The sequence below is a fragment of the Arvicola amphibius genome, chromosome 6, assembly GCF_903992535.2.
Source record: "Arvicola amphibius chromosome 6, mArvAmp1.2, whole genome shotgun sequence".
In the NCBI taxonomy this organism is placed as follows: Eukaryota; Metazoa; Chordata; class Mammalia; order Rodentia; family Cricetidae; genus Arvicola; species Arvicola amphibius.
This window is the reverse complement of record NC_052052.2, coordinates 31,381,765-31,397,051: the sequence shown is the minus strand read 5'-3', so window position 1 is coordinate 31,397,051 and position 15,287 is coordinate 31,381,765. Positions and strand designations below refer to the sequence as shown.

Below are 15,287 nucleotides of genomic sequence, written 5' to 3'. Positions count from 1 at the left end.
CGCAAGCCATTGAACGGCGTGTCTGAGCTTGGAGGCGGAGCCCCGCGAAGAACGAATGTTCCGATTGGTTGAAAGCAAGAGGCGGTACAAACTTCCTGGCCTCGGACTCCGGGGCTTGAGGCGTGGCTCGTCTCCGAGTGTGGCTTCTGTGGGGCGGGACTCTGGCTTGTGCCCGAGGCGAGCTGTCCCGTTAAGTGAAGGAGCCAGGCCATGGCGATGAGCGCCAGCAGGCTGCTGGCCGCGCTGCTGGCCGTCGCCGCAGCTGCCGTGTCGCGGGCGGCGGAGGATTCTGAGTCGGGATGGGACGTGGCAGCCCCTGATCTGCTTTACGCAGAGGGGACCGCCGCCTACGCGCGCGGGGACTGGCCCGGGGTGGTCCTGAACATGGAGCGGGCGCTGCGCTCGCGGGCCACTCTACGTGCCCTCCGCCTCCGCTGTCGCACACGCTGCGCGGCCGAGCTGCCGTGGGCGCCTGACCTCGATCTCGGCCCGGCCCCCAACCTGAGCCAGGACCTAGGCGCCACCGCCCTGCGCGACCTGCGCTTCTTCGGGGCCCTGCTGCGCCGTGCCGCCTGCCTGCGACGCTGCCTCGGGCCTCCTGCTGCCCACTTGATGAGCGAGGAGCTGGACCTGGAGTTCAACAAGAGGAGTCCCTACAACTACTTGCAAGTCGCCTACTTCAAGGTGCGACTAGCCCGGAGCCCGTCGGCCCGGGGAGACCTGGGGTTCTCGGGGAGCAGAGCAGGAACGAGTCCGCAGGGAGGAAAGGGGCCTTTTGGCTAGGGAGCCCTTGGCGGACTCAGGCCCCTTCATCCAGTTCTTATGGGCAGATGCTAACCCTAAAGGTCTAAACAGTAGTGACAGCCCAAGCCCAGAAGAACCTGACCTTTCCTTCTGGAAAGGCCTCCTAGAGGGAACCGAGGCGACCGCTTGGGTCTCCCAGCCCTACTTCATTGCAAGTGGTCCAAGTGAGAAGCTAGGCGCTTCTGCAGCATCTTCCTTCCGGTTCCTTCTCCAATCATGCTTTTCCTGCTCCCGAATTCAAGAGCAGCGCCTTCAGGACGTGGGATTGCCACGTCGCCAGCATGGGCTGCCTGGTTCTTCCCTGTGGAGGACCCTCTGGCTAGTATGCCAGTTTTTGGTTTTGTTGTTTGTTTTTGTATTTGTGTTTAAAGAAAATGACTGTCTTCAGGGATGCCGCAGCGCTTTAAGGCCAAACCAACAAACGGGCTTGGAGCAGACTTGTCTGGCAGCGTGTACTTCCAGGACTCGGGGCACTTGGCGTTTATTAACTGATTTGCCGTGAAGCAGTATCTTTTGAATAGATTCTATTAGTCCCATTTGGGGGTGGGGCTGCGCGCACAGACTGTACAACTACAACAAGTTTGAGAGACCTTCGATTCTCCCTAAAAGGTTTGAAGGCTCTTGTAGACCTCAGATTTCCTCTTCTGCCCTCCATCCCTTCTGGTTATTGGAAGGAGAGCTGGACCTACAAGCCCCAAATGGTTGGGTTCTGACTTAGGTCATGGCACTTAAAAGCACTACTTAAAATTTATTGGCATTGACAATCACTGAATATCTGCTACATTCCAGTTCTTGGGCAGGTGATTAAAATAACTGGTTGACTCTTTTTTCCTTGTGTTACTGCTAGGAGACACTGCACTAAGGGCTAGCTAAAGTGGTTATGCAGATAGTTAGGGTTGTGGGAGCACAAAGGGGGGAACTTCAGTTAAATTAGGCCTGCCTGAGAGAAGAGGTGGCGTTGAAGAATGGTTCCCCACACACACCCCCAGCAAGGGGAAGAAGAGCTAGAGCATAATACACTCCGTGCCATGGGGGCAGTTCACCGGAGTGACTCCGGTGTGGGGGTGTATGTGGAGAACAGAAGTGACCACAAAGTTTAGGGAGGCCGGATTCAGAGGAACCTTCTGCACACTTGGGACAACCACCATCAGACTTAGCTTTCAGAAGGCTAATTCTGGAAGCCAGATGGATAGAATAGGTGGAAGGAGAAAGTGGTGGCAGTGGAAAGAGGAGAAAGAGCCCTTGTGCCGTAGTCCACCAGTGCCTAGAGGTGAAAAGGTTCATAGGTGGGGTGGGTAAGGAAGGAAGGCACCCATCCTGGAGCACTGGGGAGTGCGAGCTGGGCATGGTGGCGGTCCTCTGGTCCCAGCCCCTGGATTCTTACCTCAGTGTAATTGTTCACCGCCTTTTTTGCCCTATTCCCAGATCATTGCGGCTTTAGACTCTTCAGCCGCTACATTTCAATTGTTTGTTTGGAGACAAAGTTTCACCTGCCATCCCAGCACTTGGGATCTGAGTCGGGGGATGAGAGTTTGAGGCTGACCTGCAGGGCAACAGCCCATGTTAGTAGACACACCCACAGAGAAACCAACCCAGCGACAATGAAAACCCCGCAGAGTTTGGATGGGAACTCAGTCTTTTACTTCATCTGTAGATAAACAAGCTAGAGAAAGCTGTGGCAGCAGCACACACCTTCTTTGTGGGCAATCCTGAGCACATGGAGATGCGGCAGAACCTCGACTATTACCAAACCATGTCTGGGGTAAAGGAAGCAGACTTCAAGGATCTCGAGGCCAAGCCCCATATGGTGAAAAGACACCCCTCACCCTCTGTGTGTCTGTGTGTGTGTGTGTGTGTGTGTGTGAGAGAGAGAGAGAGAGAGAGAGAGAGAGCGAGAGAGAGAGAGAGAGAGAGAATATTTATGTGGGTGCCTGAAGAGGCTGGGAGAGAAGGGAGAGAATATCATAGCCCCTAGAGCTGGAGTCATAGGCAGTTGCCAGCCACCCTTTGTGGGTGCTGGGAACTAATCTCAAATCCTCTGAAAGTACATGTTGTTAATCACTGAACCATCTTTCTCTAGCCCGTTATCTGAAAACTGTAGGCTCTACAGCAATGTGTAAGGATTACAGAGCAAACTCTGCCTTCCCCTGCACTAGGAGTTCTGTGTGTATCCAAAGCTATTGGGAAGCCCATCTACTCACAGCTTCTTTATGTAGCTGACCCAGACTCCCCCTTTGCGTCCACAGTTTAGAAGTAGGGATTAAAACCTTCATGTCAGTGATTCCAGACAAGGTGAGGGGTTCCTCTGGGGCCTGTTTGAGTATACCTTTTCTCCAGTAGCATGAGTTCCGGCTAGGAGTGCGCCTCTACTCCGAGGAGAAGCCCCAGGAAGCTGTGCCCCACCTAGAGGCGGCGCTGCAAGAGTACTTTGTGGCTGATGAGGAGTGCCGTGCCCTCTGCGAGGGGCCCTATGACTACAATGGCTACAACTACCTGGACTACAGTGCCGACCTCTTCCAGGCCATCACAGGTACCTCCATCCTCCAGCCTCCCGGGGCTGGGAGGGCAGATTGATGCGCGTGCACACTACCTGAAGCCTCATCCTCAGTCTCTTCTTTTTTTTTTTTCTTCTTTTTTTTTTTTTTTTAATGTTTTTCGAGACAAGCTTTCTCTGTGTAGCCCTGGCTGTCCTGGAACTTGCTCTGTAGACCAGGCTGACCTTGAACTCACAAAGATCTGCCTGCCTCTGCCTCAAGCAAAAGATTCCTAAGCACCCACATAAAGCCAAGCACAGCAGCACATCCATGTAATCCCTGTGCTAGAGCTTGGTGGTCAGGCAGTCTCATCATATGTATGAGCTTCTGTGTGAGAGACCCTGTCTCGAAAAAAAAAAGTAGTAATAAGGTGAGAAATGCTGGAGGAAGACCCCTGGCATCACCTCTGGCCTCTACACATGTGCACTCACGCGTACCACACCCCTGCACACACCTGCACAAATATATGTGCATATCCACCACACAAAGGTTGCTTTCCACTTCAGTTTGTCCATCTTAGCTAGAATTTGAATCCTAAACCATGGCTTTCTTATTCGTCATCTTTGATTCCTTCCAGATCATTATGTCCAGGTCCTCAGCTGTAAGCAGAGCTGTGTCACCGAGCTGGCTTCCCACCCAAGTCGAGAAAAGCCTTTCGAAGACTTCCTTCCTTCACATTATAATTATCTACAGTTTGCCTACTACAACAGTAAGGCCTACTCTCTTTCCTTTCTCTGATGCCTCAGCAAGAAGGTTAGCCAGACAGGCAGGGTTTGCAGCCACTCTGCTTCTTCAATGTGTCTGACATCTGTGTCTATGGGAGGCCACATGCCCAGTGATCCCTGGGTATTTCGTCACAAGCCACTGGCTGAGGTAGCCAATGTCAGTGGCCCAAAAGCTAAGAACAGAGGACTCCAGGGCCTCTTTCTTTTGACCCTCTTTGTGCATTTGTAATCTACTTTTGCATTTGAATTAAAATGGATAGCATAAGTTAGGCTGTGCTACTGTTGACCTGGCTCACAGGACATGCCCAGCCCTGCTCCCAGTAAAGAGACTGAAAATACCCAATGGAGGGGTGCGGAGGGGGCATGGGACAGCAAATCAGCAGTTGCTTGCTGGGTACCTACCGGGCTCCAGCCATTATAGCGTGTCCACGAGTACGTGTGTAGCTGAGCTGAGGGATCTGTTTATAATCTTCCTCTTCCAAACAGTCATGCGTAGCAAGCCCTGCTTTGCCCTGTCATCATGGCCTCGAGGCTTCTCCGCAACTACATGCTAAATGGATGTTGGTACCCATGATTACACCCTTTCCCAAAGACATTCTCTTTCCTTCCTTTACAGTTGGGAACTATACACAGGCTATTGAATGCGCCAAGACCTACCTCCTCTTCTTCCCTAATGATGAGGTGATGAACCAGAATCTGGCCTATTACACAGCCATGCTTGGAGAAGAAGAAGCCAGCTCCATCAGTCCCCGGGAGGTAGGAGGGTCGCTCAGTGAGGACAGCTCCTGGCTGAACCCAATCAGAAAGCAGAAGGGTGCTACTGGTGCTGGGTGGGACAGGTTCTGGACTCAGCTTGTCACTAAGGGTGGGGAGGAGTACCAGGGGTTTGCAGAAGGCCAGAACCTGACAGCGGCCTCTGAATTTGGATGTGTGCTCTTCAGCTTGGAACGCAGAGGTTTCTCTGCCCTGCTTGACACCCAACCCAGATGCTGCTGGATGCCATTGCCCAACACCAGCGCTGTTTCCTTCATAATGGGTTTCTGGTTCTGTTCCCCCACCCCCAAGTGCATGTCTCTCTGCCATTGTCTGTTCTCTCCTATCAGTCAGCATTTCTCACGGCTCTAGAATGAGAAAGAAAGACTTCTATCTGAGGGGACGACACGGTTCCTCCCACACCTCTCTGGAATTGAGATTCCAGAGAAAAGAATCCTATTGTCAGCTCCTCCAGGTGACACTTGCTTTCTTGTAGTTACCCTTCTTGGCCACTAGATGGTGGCCATCTAGCTTTAAGACGGTCTTTCCTGTCTTTGTCTTGCTTGGTTAATACTTTTTCCCTTCCTTATGACCTATTAGCCCGGGAAGGGGAAGGAAAATACTCCACCTGGGAACGTTTACCTAGAACTCTCCACCGGGAAGGGAGTCGCTAGCATTGGTTTGAGCCCCAGCCCAGGCCTTGCCCCTTTGTAATCAGCACGACTGTCGTTTGTGCAGGCATTCTGCCTGCTGTAGCCGTGAAATAACTTGTGCGCTGGATCTTACTAGTTAGTGGCAGCAGGGATCTGCTGTCTGCCTTGTCCCTGTACTGACATGGTTCCTGACACATGGCTGATACGCAGTAGGTCATTGTAGGCTAACAAGTAACAGCAATGGGGTCTGCTTCCTGTACCCTCATTGACTTGTTGGTGAGAGTTAAGTGAGGTCGCACATGTGGCTTGGTGTCTGGCATCTGGAGGAGGAAGCAAACAATTTAAACTTCTTAAAATTTTCTCTTCCTCTTGGGCGATTCTGATAGCTGATGACTCCTTTAACATGTCTCCCCTTGAACATCCTCACCTTTATTACTGTCCTTTTCTCTTCCTTCTGCTGCTTGGATCCTAGCAGGGGACCTGGGGAAAGATGTGACCCCAGAAAGGACTCAGTTTCCCTGCCCTGGGTAAGCCCTCCCCCTGAGCACACATGGGATGTCAGAATGCCACGCTTAGCTGTTCTGCAGCTGCCTGCCCTCAGGGGGATGGGGTCTGGTCCTTCTGATGGGGTGGCAGGTGGCCAAGTAGCAAGAACATGGGCCCGAGGACCCAATCCCTGGGTCTGAGTGGAGTATCACTCTCAGTCCTGCTGCTCCTTCCTCTTTAACCCGTGGGCTCCCACTCAGGAAGCAAAGGCTAGCCTGGGCTGAATAGTAAGACCTGGTCTCAAAACAAAAATGGCAAGCAAGATGACTCAGTGGGTAAAGGCATTTGCTGCCGAGACCGATGACCTGAGTTTGATCTCTGGACCCACGTGATACAAGGAGGGAACTTGCAAATTATCCTCCAACCTCTGCAACTACGCTGCAGCATTTGTATGTATACACGCACACATGCACACAGACACGTGAACACATGTGCATACACATACAATAAATAAATAGAATAAAAGATTCTTTTAAAAAATTGTTTGCCACACAAGCTTGTGACCTAGCTTAATCTACAGAACCCACATAAAGGTGGATGGACACCATAGACTTCACAAAGTTACCCTCTGACCTCCACACGTGCACTGTGGAAGTCATACGCTCCAGGACACACAAAATAAAGAAATAAAATAAAGAAAGTAAAAGGAGAGCTGCAGATACAGCTCTGTTGGCAGAGAGCTTACTAGCATGCTTGAAGCCCTGGGTTCGGTTCCCAGAATTGAAAAAAAAATTGGTGTTGTGAAGCACATGTTCCATTCTGAGAATGATCAGATCTGTTTGGGAGATCCACTGGGATCTTCCATCCAGTATAGCTGAGTTATGCTGCCCTCAGTGTCTTCTTGAGCACAGAAGAAAGACCTTTGGCCCAGACTGGGCAGCACATAACCTGTGATGGGGAGAAAATACCTCAGTCACATAGGGAAATGTAAAATGCCAGGGAGGACCATCCTAGGGCTAAAGGGTAGAGCTAAATTCTAGGAGAGTCTTTATTTCCTCAGAATGCCCAGGATTACCGACAACGAAGCCTGCTGGAGAAAGAACTGCTTTTCTTCGCTTACGACATTTTTGGAATTCCCTTTGTGGATCCGGTGAGCCACAGCAGGAACTAGAAGGAAGGGAAAGAGGGGGGCACTGAGAGGTGAGGGAGTCCACGCTGCACAACTCTGAGGAGAGACTGGGGCTGAGCCAAGAATGGGATGTGTGGACCCTGAGGATGGGAGGCAAAATGGAAGAGGAAAGGGAACCCTGGGCTACTAAAAGTGACAGGTTTCAAGAGCCCACTTCCTCACAGGCATTGAGGCAGTGAACTTCTGGAAGCCCCGTGTCATACACTGGGACCTGGAAGATTAAGTCACCCTACTTGTTATTCTGACCCACCTCAGGACTCGTGGACCCCGGAAGAGGTGATTCCCAAGAGACTGCAAGAGAAACAGAAGTGAGGGCCTTGTAGAAATGCCATGGTTGGATCGGTCTGACGAAGCGCTTGAGGCTTCCTGCGCCCAGGCAGATGAGAACTCCTGCCAGGGGTGGGCAGGTTCAGTCTGGGAAGTTGGGGTGGGAACTGGGGCCGGCCCCCACAACCTTCAACACTGCCATGCTCACAGGTCAGAACGTGAAACTGCAGCCCGCATCTCCCAGGAGATTGGTGACCTTATGAAGGAGATCGAGACCCTCGTGGAGGAAAAGACCAAGGAGTCTTTGGATGTGAGCAGACTAACTAGGGAAGGTGAGCCAGCAGAGGGGGGCATGCCCACAGAGTGGGCAGCCAGACAGGTCTCCCCACATTCACCAGGCGGCAGCAGCCAGTAGGGCTTTACTCAGCCCATCATATACCAGCTTCTGCCTGAACAGTAGGCACCAGGACTTCCTCCACATCCAGACAGCCCTGAGAATGGGCCTTTGCCTTAGAAGTGAGATTCCTGTGTCAGTTAGACTAGCATAGTCACAGTAAGTGTGGATGGCATAAACCTTCCTGTCTCCCTCTCCAAACTCTCTTCTGACCACTCATGGTATTATTAAAAGCCAAAACCTTCCTGTCTTCTCTGCTCCATTTGCCGTGCTCCCAACCCCCGGTGATGGCCGCTCTCTGCTCTCCTTCTCCTCTCCTGCCTTTTCCTCTTCCATTGCCTTTGTCAGCTCCTCTCTGTTCTTATCCTTTCCCACACACAAATGCCAGGACCATACATGTATCCACAGTAGGTAGTCAAGCATCCTCCACTCACATCCTCTCTGTGTGTTCACATTAGTCTGCTGTCAAACTCCTAAGGTAGCTGCTATTAGAGTAATTGATCAAAAATTAAGGTTGGGCTGGGCTGTGGCGGTGCCTACCTTTAATCCAGCACTGGCTGCTCTTCCAGAGGTCCTGAGTTCAATTCCCAGCCACCACATGGTGGCTCACAACCATCTGTAATGAGATCTGGTGCCCTCTTCTGGCATACAGATGTACATGCAGGCAGAACACTGTGTACATAATAAATACATCTTTAGAAAAAAAAAAAAGGCTAGCAGATCTCTGAGTTTGAGGCCAACCTGGTCTACACAATGAGATTCTGTCTTGAAAAAGGAAAATAAAAATGTGTCTGAAGAGATGGCTCAGCAGTAAGAGCACTGACTACTCTTCCAGAAGACTCAGGTTTGAGTCCTAGAACCCATAGGGTGGCTCATAACTGTTTGTAACTTCAGTCTCAGGGGATCTGATTTCTTCTTCTGAATTCGTTGGACACCAGGCACATGTGGTACACAGATATACATGCAGGCAAAACACCCACACACATAAAAATAAAATATTTAAAAGAAATTAACCTCCGAGTAATTTTAGTAAATTAAGTAATTTGCTAAGGTCTCACAGTAAGTGGGGGATTCAGGGACTCAAACCCAGTTAGTTCTTTAATTCTGAAGTACATTTTTTTTTAATTTATTTAATTATTTATTATGTATACAATATTCTGTCTGTGTGTATGCCTGCAGGTCAGAAGAGGGCACCAGACCTCATTACAGATGGTTGTGAGCCACCATGTGGTTGCTGGGAATTGAACTCAGTACCTTTGGAAGAGCAACCAATGCTCTTAACCTCTGAGCCATCTCTCCAGCCCCCCTGAAGTGCATGTTTTAAAACTACATGTAGCCGTTCACTCAGTGGGTAGAGGCCCAAGAGCTGGCAGCTGTTTGTCGGCAGAGTGAGGCCCAGGATCTGGACCTCCTGATTCTGTCCTCTGGACTACCCTCCCTTTGGAAATGACTGAGGAGGGATTTCTCTAGAATGCCTGTGTTTTCCAAGGAGGCCTTGGGCAGAGCCTCTGCGGGACTCGTCAGCCTTGTCCTTGATTTGCAGGTGGCCCCTTGCTGTATGAAGGCATCAGTCTCACTATGAACTCCAAAGTCTTGAATGGCTCCCGGCGGGTGGTGATGGATGGTGTGATCTCTGACGAGGAGTGCCAGGAGCTGCAGAGACTGACCAACGTAAGCGTCGCCCCGCTTCCGAGCGCTCCCCTCCTGAGTGCATGGGTCCCTGTTACCCTTAGTTGTCACCTCTCATCAGACACTGCCCTGACTAACTTCGTCTTGTCCTCTGGGCCCATTAGGCAGCAGCAACTTCAGGAGATGGCTACCGAGGTCAGACCTCTCCACACACCCCAAATGAAAAGTTCTACGGTGTCACTGTCCTCAAGGCTCTCAAGGTAAAGTCCGTCCTGGCTCTCTAGAGCATGGGGCAGGGAGAACCTACTGGCCAGGGAGGAGGAGGCCACTCCAGCTCTGGAGGAGTGCGGTGGGAGGTAGATAGGGAGAACTGTCTCGTTGCTGACATCCCAGCTGCCGGGGAGTGAGGATAAGCTCTGCCAACGAGATTTCCTTGTAAATCTTGGCTGTTAGACAAGGCGTAATAAAAATGAGGCAAGTGAGACGAGACGGGTCCCCAGGCGTGTGGGCTGGCTGTGAATCGGGGCTGACCCCAGAGGCCGTGTTCCTCAACAGGGTACATGAAATATGAAGGAGAGGGGAGAGGAGATGTTGGGTTTAGTGAACAGAGAGTTTGCCCCGTCAGCAGCGGGAGGGAGATGCTCTCGCTATGCAGCCTGTACCTCAGTGTCCTGGCAGCCTGGAGAGGAGCGGCAGGGCCGCTGACCACCAGTGTTCTTTGCAGCTTGGGCAGGAAGGGAAAGTTCCTCTGCAGAGTGCCCACATGTACTATAATGTGACAGAGAAGGTTCGGCGTGTCATGGAGTCCTACTTCCGCCTGGACACACCCCTCTACTTCTCCTACTCCCACCTGGTGTGCCGCACTGCAATAGAAGGTAGGCCTCATCACCCCTGCAGCTTCTCGCGAGTAGGCTGTGCTCTGCCGCTGCACGGGACACTGACATGGAGAAGAAGAGGGCGTGGTCCCTTCATGCTGGCTGAGAAACCTGCGCAAGTACGTAGGCTGCAGCCCAACATGTTGAATCTGGCAGTAGCGTGGAGAAAGATCCCGTCAACTAGCCAGGGGTCAGGAAGCCTTCCAGGGAAAGTGGTGGGAAGTTTGCAAGATGGATGTGTTTATGGAGTCCACAGGGAAACAGGAAGCCCTGCAAGCCAGGGAGACCAGTCCTAACAGAATGGAAGCACCATGGGAGCTGAGAATGTTGCCAACTCAGAGAGCCACGTTCTGGAGTTTGTGTTGTCTGCTTTCACTTGGTCCCGCACTGGGCAGCAAGCAAGCGCTCTCTTAGCTCTCTTAGTAACTGTTAGATACCAGTCTTGTGTGGGAGCTAGGGCATGAAGTCAGAGAGGTACAGGACCTTGTTCTTCTTCCTGATACCCCCTGTACTTTCCTGAGCAGGGGGGAGGCAGAGCCAGGCTGCAGGGATCACTTGTGGCCCACAGCCAGCTCTGTCCTGCCGTAGCGTTCAGAAGACTCTGGCACCAGCACCTCCTTGGAAGGTGGCTGGCACTTCTCTCTCCCTCAGGGTGTTAAAAGCTCGAAGAAAATCTGGACACAGCAGGAATGTGTCAGGCACTTGGCTGCATGCCACAGAGCCCCGAGGTGGAGGAGTGCTGGCACGGGGAGGAATCGGCAGACACTGCAGGGCCTGGCAGAGCCTTCCTTTTTAAAAGATGAATCTTGCTGCTCTATGTGGCAAGATTGGGAGCAGGTGGAGCAGAATAGAGGCGGGGGAGCTGGTCAGCAGTGACCATAGTAGGTGAGCATGAAGGCTGGAAATCTGGAAGTGGCAAGGAGGCAGAGAGAAGAGATGCCCCAGGAGAGGTGTAGAGGAAGACAGGCAGGTGCGGGTGGTTGGCTGGACCCAATGGGGCAGCATCTGCCATCCCCACACAAAGTGTGCCAAGGTTTACACTGGAGGAAGGTGTGATCCACTGGCATTTACAGTCACCCTGTCTGTTCTCTTTCCATATTCTCTCCCTGTGTGGTTCTCCGCCATCCCTAGTCCCAGAGCCCCACTTCTCTGGCTACACTATGCTGTTTCTGTTGAGCTGCGCCACCCCTCCTGCAGGCCTGCTGTGCCCACCAGCTTCCTCTGTTTACTGCTACGGTCCTTCTATTTAAGAAAGTCTCTAGCTCTCCCAGGATGATGGCACTCAGCCCAATCTGCTTTGTTGGCATCGCTAAGCTGTGGCTTAACCAAAGACTCCTCACAGCCCAGTCCATGACAGTTCCATAGACTCACATACATTTGAGTGCACTCCTCTGTCCCCTGCCCCATGTGTCAACAAGAGAGTCTCTCACTGTGTCTCTTGTATGTCCTGCTCTAACATGGATTCTCTTGGCCTCAGAGTCGCAGGCTGAGAGGAAGGACAGTAGCCACCCAGTCCATGTGGATAACTGCATCCTGAATGCTGAGACCCTTGTGTGCATCAAGGAGCCCCCTGCCTACACTTTCCGGGACTACAGGTAAGTGCACCACAGGGGGGTGCCAGGGCACTGTACTGGGCACTGTACTTGCCCTCGGAAGTCCCTCCATGTCCTGTACTCTGCCTCCCCACCCTTGGTGCACACAGGCAGAGGCAAGCTGTCTGCAGGGGCCAGTCCTCACCCTAGTTTCCACACAGGAAGACACAGGAAGACTGTCAGTAGGGGAAGCCCTCAGGAAGGGTGTGATAGGAGGGCATGCGGGGTTGGGCACACAAGCTCACTAGCTAGGGTGTGATGGCGTCTCCCAGGCCGGGGGGGGGGGGGTACCTTGTGAGATGCTTATAGCTTCAAAAAAGATTCTGGCCTCCAGCTGCTGGCTGAAAGCACACAGTGGGGGCTGGAGAGATGGCTCAGAGGTAAAGAGCACTCTTCCAGAGGTCCTGAGTTCAATTCCCAGCAGCCACATGGTAGCTCACAACCATCTGTAATAAGATCTGGTGCCCTCTTCTGGCCTGTAGGACACATGCAGGAAGAACCCTGTATACATAATAAATAAAAAGCTTTAAAAAAAGAAAGCACACAGAGGGGGGTTCCAGGGAGCAGGTGATAAGCCGTGTCTGGATTCCCTGCCTTCCCAGTGCCATCCTATACCTCAATGGCGACTTTGATGGAGGAAACTTTTACTTCACTGAACTAGATGCCAAGACTGTGACGGTGAGTGCTTTTCTGTCCTCATTCCCGGGGACAGAAGCCCTGTTCTCTAGAGCTGATGTCCCCAGTGCACAGAATGACCACTGGGCTTCCCCCAGTGGTACCTGTCCCCAAGCCAGGGACTTTGGGATATGGCAGCTCTCCTTTGACTGTCCTCTGGTCCTGGTCCTAATTACCCATTACTCTCCTGAGACTTTTCCCATTTCGCCTCTTTCCTCTCCATAGGCAGAGGTGCAGCCCCAGTGTGGAAGGGCTGTGGGATTCTCTTCCGGCACTGAGAACCCACATGGAGTGAAGGCTGTCACCAGGGGGCAGCGCTGTGCCATTGCCCTGTGGTTCACGCTGGACCCTCGACACAGCGAGCGAGTAAGAGGGTGTGCGGAGGCTCTGGGCCTTCCTCTGAGAACTGCTGCTGGTAGCTCTGGGCTAGGACCTCCCCACCCCATGCACTCACTGCAGGCACTGCTGCCTCACCCTCCCTGGACCACCCTTTTCACATGTGAGTAGGGGACCAGCGTAGGCATGATGGGAGTCCTTGGTTCACTCCTTGGACCCTGTTCCAACTACCAGTGCTTAGGCACCAAAGTTTAGGCCAGCTGGGAAAGGAGGTGGTCCTACAGCAGCATTGCCGTTCTCTCTGGAAGCAGCAGCTAAGAGGATGGGGGAGGGGGTTGCTTGCTGAGAAATGGTTTGCCATTGCAGGACAGGGTGCAGGCAGATGACCTGGTGAAGATGCTGTTCAGCCCAGAAGAAGTGGACATCCCCCAGACGCAGCCTCTGCCTGACCAACAGGGCTCCCCAAAACCTGGAGACAAGTCTCTGTCAGGCAGAGAGTTACAGCACAAAGATGAGCTATGACAGCAGCTGGGTTACACATGGGTGTCACTGGACCCATGGGAACTCTGTCCTGCACCCTGGACTTCCCAGCATCTCGGCTGCAGAGTGAGGGGCACTTTTGTCCGCTCACCAGCCAAAGGATCCTGCCCACAGCCTTCCCCATGGTGCTACTGTTCTTAGAGTGGACGCGGCAGGGCGCCACTCCTCCGGGCTTGGCTGGAGGCTCAGGACATAGGCCCAGAACCACCCTGGGGCCTACGTAGGCAGCTGCCTAATGGCAGCATGATATTTAAATGTCTGTATAAACAACCAAAGAATAAATGATTCGCGTTTTTTTTCATTTAGTGGTTTGTTCCAGGAGAGGAAGTATTTCCATTCTACCCCAGAGACCGTGTTTGGTAGCAGTTTCTCTGGCCAGTGTGTGGTGGCCCATGCTACACAGGAAGGCTTGGCCCAGTACCCAGCAGGGTTACTTCCTGTGCAGCCTCAGGCCAGATGCTGAACCCAGGTACAGAAGGGGCATCTTGATCCTCACTGTGTCCACCGTCTGCGGGACGTGTATGGCCCAGATACAGCCCTGAGTGTGACAGCACCTCATAAACTGTAAAGCCGTGGACGAAGCATCCGGGTTGTTGCTAATCCTTCTGGCAGAGAGCAGCAGTCAGCAGTGCTCTGGCATGTTTGCTTCCTGCTCTGCTGGCCTCAGAACCTGTACCTGAGAGCCTCATGTGCAGGACAATGCCCTGAGAGACCAGAAACACAGAACTGGAGATTCAGCTCCTCTGGCCACACAGCCAGCACCAAGCCCTCACCACGCTTGAGATGCCACAGGACAGTGTAGGAACCTGCACCTGAACAATCATTAGTCAGTCAGACAATATTTATTTAGTGAGCAGCAGCCTCGTAATGGAATCATGAGAGGGAGCAAAGCAAGCCTGGTCCTCACAGAGCTGTATTTTATAGGAGATATGTAATAAATGTGTAAATATCATAAGTGTGGTTTGTATAGCCTAAGCCTTTGTTGTAGAAAGTCAAGTCAGGGCCCCAAGACAAAAGAAGAAGAAGAGATGACTCAGCGGTTAAGAGTCTTTGCTACTCTTTGCTTCCTGGTACCCATATCAGGTGACTTTTGACTACCTGTTTCTCCAACTACAGGGACTCTGATGCCTGGACCTGGCCTGGGCCCTGAGCTGAGGGATAATCTCAAACATGAAGTACGCGACCAAGTTCTTTCCTCATTAAGATGGGAGTAACCCATGTGTTGAGCCCAAGATGCCCAAGAATATTTGCAAAAGAACTCTCACACAGCAACCTGATACAATAGAAACAATTTCACGGGGGTGGGGAGTAGGGTGAGAGGGAGGTAGGGGGAACAGGACGAGGGGAGGGGAGGGAAGAACTGGGACTGATATGTAAAATTAAAAAATAAAATGAAAAGCCGGGCAGTGGTGGCACATGCCTTTAATCCCAGCACTCAGGAGGCAGAGGCAGGCGGATCTCTGTGAGTTCAAGGCCAGCCTGGTCTAAAAGAGCTAGTTCCAGGACAGGCTACGGAGAAACCCTGTCTTGAAAAACCAAAAAAAGAGAAAATGAAAAAAGGGGAAAAATTCTACACTACAGTACTCTACATCAGCCTCATCCTGGTTTTCCAGAAGTTACTATATTGGGGCAGATGGGTTTTTCAATTTTTGGTTGGTTGGTTGGTTGGTTTGTTGGTTGGTTGGTTGGTCAGTTGGCCAGTTGGTTTTTTTCAAGACAGGGTTTCACTGTGTAGCCCTGGATGTCCTGGAACTCATTCTGTAGAAGACCAGGTTGGCCTCGAACTCAAGAGATCTGCCTGCTTCTGCCTCCTGAATGCTGGGATCAAAGGTGTG

General features: G+C 52.1%; 1 protein-coding gene across 1 annotated transcript; it reads left to right on the top strand.

Annotated features, from left to right (window-relative positions):
- Positions 1-161: 161 nt before the first annotated feature.
- Positions 162-13,753, top strand: P3h1 (prolyl 3-hydroxylase 1). The gene is made up of 15 exons (XM_038334771.2): positions 162-684; positions 2,459-2,611; positions 3,145-3,334; positions 3,916-4,047; positions 4,680-4,819; positions 7,016-7,105; positions 7,400-7,452; positions 7,622-7,743; positions 9,349-9,476; positions 9,599-9,694; positions 10,159-10,309; positions 11,787-11,904; positions 12,504-12,579; positions 12,802-12,942; positions 13,279-13,753. Exons 1-15 carry the CDS (start codon positions 211-213, stop codon positions 13,432-13,434), a joined length of 2,220 nt encoding a protein of 739 aa, XP_038190699.1. The 5' UTR covers positions 162-210; the 3' UTR covers positions 13,435-13,753.
- Positions 13,754-15,287: the final 1,534 nt, after the last annotated feature.

Excerpts from the sequence above, each read along its gene's own strand:
- P3h1 (XM_038334771.2), top strand. The coding sequence starts at position 211 with ATGGCGATGAGCGCCAGCAGGCTGCTGGCCGCGCTGCTGGCCGTCGCC. Across the intron at positions 4,048-4,679 it reads ACAGTTTGCCTACTACAACA|TTGGGAACTATACACAGGCT; the intron begins GTAAGGCCTACT and ends CTTCCTTTACAG. Across the intron at positions 7,453-7,621 it reads AGACTGCAAGAGAAACAGAA|GTCAGAACGTGAAACTGCAG; the intron begins GTGAGGGCCTTG and ends CCATGCTCACAG.